At 33.3% G+C, this 5,497-nt stretch overlaps 1 protein-coding gene across 1 annotated transcript; it reads right to left on the bottom strand.

Moving 5' to 3' along the window:
* Positions 1–860: 860 nt before the first annotated feature.
* Positions 861–1,358, bottom strand: LOC113295792 (pathogenesis-related protein 1A-like). Its single transcript, XM_026544119.1, has one exon. It carries the CDS (start codon positions 1,356–1,358, stop codon positions 861–863), a length of 498 nt encoding a protein of 165 aa, XP_026399904.1.
* Positions 1,359–5,497: the final 4,139 nt, after the last annotated feature.

The raw sequence follows: 5,497 nt of genomic DNA, 5'->3' as shown, positions 1-5,497 counted from the left end.
AAATACATTTTTTGTTCTTGAGATTTTTCTTTTTTCTTGGCGTAAAGATTTTCTTTTCTTGGTAGTATTATTTTAAAAATCTTATCAATGAAAGAATCATGAAACTCTATCTCAAGGTTTTTTTGTTTTGAAATTTATTTATTTATTTAATTCCTATCTAAATGTCTATTTTATCTCGAGTTGTCAAATTACTTATCAATTTTTGAAAGAAGAAAAACATTATGGTTTAGAAAATATGGCCAGATGACGAGTAAAGTTCATATTATCCTTATGTTGTCATTAAATTAGAATCTCAGATCCATGAAAAGGCTAAGCGGGACAAAAAAAATTTATATAAATGTGTGGATTTCTGTGGACTAAATCTAAAATACTAGGTGGGCAAAGTACAAAATCAAATAAATACATGAGTTTTAGATGTTTTTTATTTTTATTTTATGGAACTAGAACCAATGTTAGTCAACTATTGGCTCCACCCATACGAGGGCATAAATAAAACCTCTAATGCTCAGAACCTAAAACCCCAGGCTGGGGAGATTATTTTGGTAAAGCACCAGAATAATATTTTTCCATAAACGAAATAGATTTTTTCATTTGGTGAAATACTGGTTCATTAGGGCAAATGTCTGAACTTGGAATACATGTATTTCACATACCAAGTAAAATACATTTTCTTAGCCTAAGACATAACGCCAACGTTGATTATCTTGATTTAAAAGACAAAAAAAAGAAAAAAAACATTGAGGAAAACAAAATAAACTAGCCATATTTATTAAGAAGCTGTCAAATATTCAAAACTAAACAAGAAAACAAAACCAAATATTCAAAATTGATGAATACATGTCATTCATGAAAAAATCGCACTAATAGGGTCTAGCCCCCTTGTAATTACCAGGGGGATAATACTCGCAAGTAACGAAGTTATCACCATCATGACATCTAAACCGATAACAACCAACACGGATGCTGTTTTTCCAAACAACTTGTTTATAATCAGAACAATCATGACCGGATGTGCAAGTATTATTATCACGGTGATACCAGATCTTCTGAAAAACCCAAGCTTCCACAGCAGCTTTACCTGTCACATTTGTTCCCTTGTAAAGACTTTCGCCGAAACCGTAACGATTCGAATAATTCAAGTCACAGCCTTTGCGTTTTATATCCCCTGAGTAAATCCTAGCATATTTTGCCAAAATGTTGTTCCATACAAGTGCTGGTACTCCCACATCCGCTCTTGCTGAATTATGGCTTAGCAAGATCTCCTTTTCGAAATCGGTGAACGTTCTTGCTGCTTGACAGATTTCTACGACCAAAATAAGTGATGCAAAAAAGAAGATGGTTCGGAATGATGAAGCCATGTTGACAAAACACTAGGTTCTTATGACTCTATCTAGAGTTAGAGCTTTATTTATAGACCTCGTATAAAATATATTCTTGCTTTCAAGCTTGATTAACTCCAATGAATTTGCATGTGAGCAAGGCCATGCTTGGGGGGTTCATGGCTCAGTTAATTAAAAGCTTGCCTGTTGTGTATAATTTTTTTTTTTTGTAAGTGCCTGTTGTGTATATGTTAATAATGTTAGTTTCCATTTGCTAGATCTACGGTAATGACGTTATACTAATGTTAGGCCTGATACAGAGGAAAATAGTTCTGACATTCTTGAAAACTTAAAATCGGTGCTTCTATTTCACAGAGATCATCAATTTGTATCATTAGATTATATTAGTATTAGTCGATGAAGTCGGTCACAGACTCACAGTCAGGATTATGTCTCTTACACTAGCTAACCCAATAAACATTGCCATTATGAATTAGGACCGTGAACGCGCCCCAAAATTTGACCCGTGATGTAAATTCTTTTGGTAATGCGAAATTTGTTACGAAGGTGTGGAAAGTCGGGAAGGTGTGGGAGAAACCAAATAGAAAGTAGAAAGGGAAACTTAGGGGAGATCCAAAAAAAAATAATATTCTCATTGTCAGGTCCACAATTAATTCTGGGTACCGTGACATTCATAATTATTTTCGCGACACTCATAATTATGTATGGGAAACTTAGGCTAAGGCCCAACTCATGGATAATCCATAATATGAGGCCCTTAATTAAAAGCAATTTAAATTTAAGCCCCGAGTTATTAAAACACATCCATGTCCTTTTATATATTGTCAAGCCCCAAATTAAATAAAATTTTAATTTAAGCCCAAAGTTATTAAAATATAATGTGAATGTGTAAACAGAAGTTACACATGCATATGACATGTGTATCAGAAGTTACACATCCTTATGACATGTGTAATGCAAAGTTACACATCAAAAAAATAGACATCAAAAAGAACGAATACAAAAAATATATGTATTACTTTAGTATTCATTTATAATAATTTCTTAGCATGTGTAACTAGAAGTTAGACATGCATCTGTCTAGTGTAATTGAGAGTTACATATGCATCTATCTAGTGTAATTAAGAGTTACACATGCATCTGACTTGTGTATTCAGCGTCAACTCCAATTCCAGCGAGACCAATACCACAACTAAGAAATTAGCTTTTATGAATTTATCGGAAACCTGAAATATAACAACAAACAAACATAAACTAGTGTCAAAAGAAAAATGCACATCAAAAATAAAAGAGAAAGAAAAATTAAAGATGCATCTGGCTAGTGTAACTAGCAGTTATACATGAAATGGAACACATTAAAATAGGAATAAACTATAAAACCAATTTAAAAGCAATAAAAAAATAGCACTACAAAAATCGATGTGTACTAGGAAGTTACACATCCATATGGCTTGTGTACCTGACATATGTAATTTTTTGGTTGTAATGCTGGTTCATTTTAGCATGTGTAATTAGTAGTTACACAAGCATGTGACCAGTGTAACTAAGAGTTACATATGCATATAACATGTGTAACTAGAAGTTACACATCCGTACTACCTGTGTAACTAGGAGTTACACATGCATATAGCATGTGTACATCAGAATGTCTACTAGTAAACATCTAAAATCAAAGAACAATGCTTATTTACAAAAAATGGATAATAATTTATTCAAGTTTCTATCAATAAACAAGCGAACTGACGGAATTCACGAGGGGATATTCATGGCAGCAAGTTAATAACAAAAAGCATGCCACTCAAAAAAACAAAAATTTACTTACAGAGTTAACCCCAACGGCAAAGAAGAAATACATGCACTACCAGGCTTAGTTGACGCAGAATTGTTGCCCTTAGGCAGCTCTATAAGCTTCAGGAGGCATAAATTGCACCATAAATAACTGAATCATTAACACCAGCTTTCTCCCCATCTTCTAGTACCCTACTAATACCACCACTAGGTCCAGACCAACACATCCTCTCTGAAATTAGCAAAACTACCACCGTCAGCTTCTTCAATAACTAAACAGACACAAAGATCATAGAAAGACACTTGATAATTTATCTTAGCATGTGTAATTATGAGTTACACATGCATTTTTCATGTGTACCCAGAAGTTACACATAAAAAAATATACAAAACTATGTGTATTACTTTATCTACTACGGTGTATGAGATTAGGTTGGAGTGACAAAAATAGAAGAAAGAAGTGGAATTACAGGAGTAGACCATATAACAAACTTAAAGTAACAATAAAAATAAGACTACGAAGACAGATGTGTAATCCGAAGTTACACATGTATATGCCATCTGTACTTGGAAGTTACACATGCATTTTTCTTGTGTAAGAAGGATTTAAACATGCATATAACATGTGTATCTTGAAGTTACACATCCATGTAAATGGCTTTGTACTCAGCAATTACTAAGTCCAATTGTGTACCTCTAGCAAAAAATCTCATCAAAGCATCAAACTAACAAGGTTCAAAGATCTCAGTGTCCACAAATGTAGCAGTCACCATTCACAATTTTAAGGCATGCTTTTCATGTGTATTTATATCTAAGCAAAACTAATAAAAAGTAAATGACATAAAAAAGTCCTGAACTACGTCGAACAAGCAAAATTATGGTAAAAGTACTTACGTAAGGGAGGGGCCTTATATGTAAAACTCCAAATGTATACAGGAATCATCAGACTCAGGTTTGTGGAGTTCCCTTTATCAAGGAATAATGACTTTGCGAGTAAGAGAAAATGATGGCACTAGTGATTAAAAAATTATAATCGGAAAAGAACTAGCATTTTTTTTGCCTACCTGCAAGGATGAAGAATATCAAAATGCAACATCTCCATTCGCATTATTTAAGTTTTTATCCTCCAATAAAGTGACCGTAGCATAGTTAGTCACTACCCTGTATTCAGGAATAGTATCGATATACAGCGTAGCCACTGAAAGAGCAGTATCCACATCTTTGAGCAACTGGTCCAATTAAGTCCAAAACAATTCTCGCCTGAATGGAATTTACACAAGTACCCAGAATAAATGAATCCATCAAAAATAGAATTCAAAATTGAAATATAAAAGTGGCGCAAATCATAATTGCAAGGAAGTAAAAGTTAGTGAAAGTGTAATTAGGAGTTACACATGAACCTGACTTGTGTAATTAGGAGTTACACATGCATATAACTTGTGTATTTAGAAGTTACACATGCATATGACTCATGTGGTTAGGAGTTATATGTGCAAATAGCAATGCCTAAAGCATGAAATATGTGTTCATTATTTAATAAACATAATCCGTTAAAGGAAAAAAATAGTAAAACAAGATAGATTGTCATTTTTTAACTACTGCAGTAACTCGATCGAGAAGAACCATTAAAGGTCCTGACAAAGAATCAATACCTTCAGCGTCTCTTATCTATATTATAGAACTAAAGGGCTTGCATACACATATATACCTAGCTGTCTAAACTAGCCAAAAAATTCTACTCGTTTCGTGCAGTCACCCACTAACATCACATTACATACACAGACCTTTCTAGTCCTCTAGACTAGTCATAAATTGCTCTTTTTGAGCTAAACCAAGCTCCTAGCTATTCCATATCCTATTCTAGATAATTGTACAATTTTGACTATTATTTTATTTCTTGTTTGGGAATTAAAAAAAAAAGACGATAAGGTGAATTTCAAGAAGCAAAGAGCGAAGCGCCAACCTCTTTAAAAGTATCTATTAAGTTGATATAACAAGTGACAACTACTAGAAGAAGTATTCAAACAGAAAGAAACCAGATGCTTAGATATCTTTTTACCAACATTATAACGATGAATTATCTTACTTCATGTGCAATATATACCAAAACAAAGTAAATTGAAAATTCAATGAAGATTTAAGAAGTGTTGAACAAATACTATTTTATTACTGAAATTTCATTAAACAAAGTTAATCCACCTCTTGTCATTTCCCTAATTACTGTATCGGTGATAGCATATACATGTGGCCTATTAGTTGATCTCCGCCTATATGGTTCAGTACAATCATTTCTATACAGTGGGACTTATCAAGCAACACATGTCCGAATTTATTCTACAGTGTAAAATAGGAACGCCATAAGCGCGAAG

The sequence above is a fragment of the Papaver somniferum genome, chromosome 7, assembly GCF_003573695.1.
Source record: "Papaver somniferum cultivar HN1 chromosome 7, ASM357369v1, whole genome shotgun sequence".
Lineage (NCBI taxonomy): Eukaryota > Viridiplantae > Streptophyta > Magnoliopsida > Ranunculales > Papaveraceae > Papaver > Papaver somniferum.
This window is presented reverse-complemented; position numbering and strand designations above follow the sequence as displayed.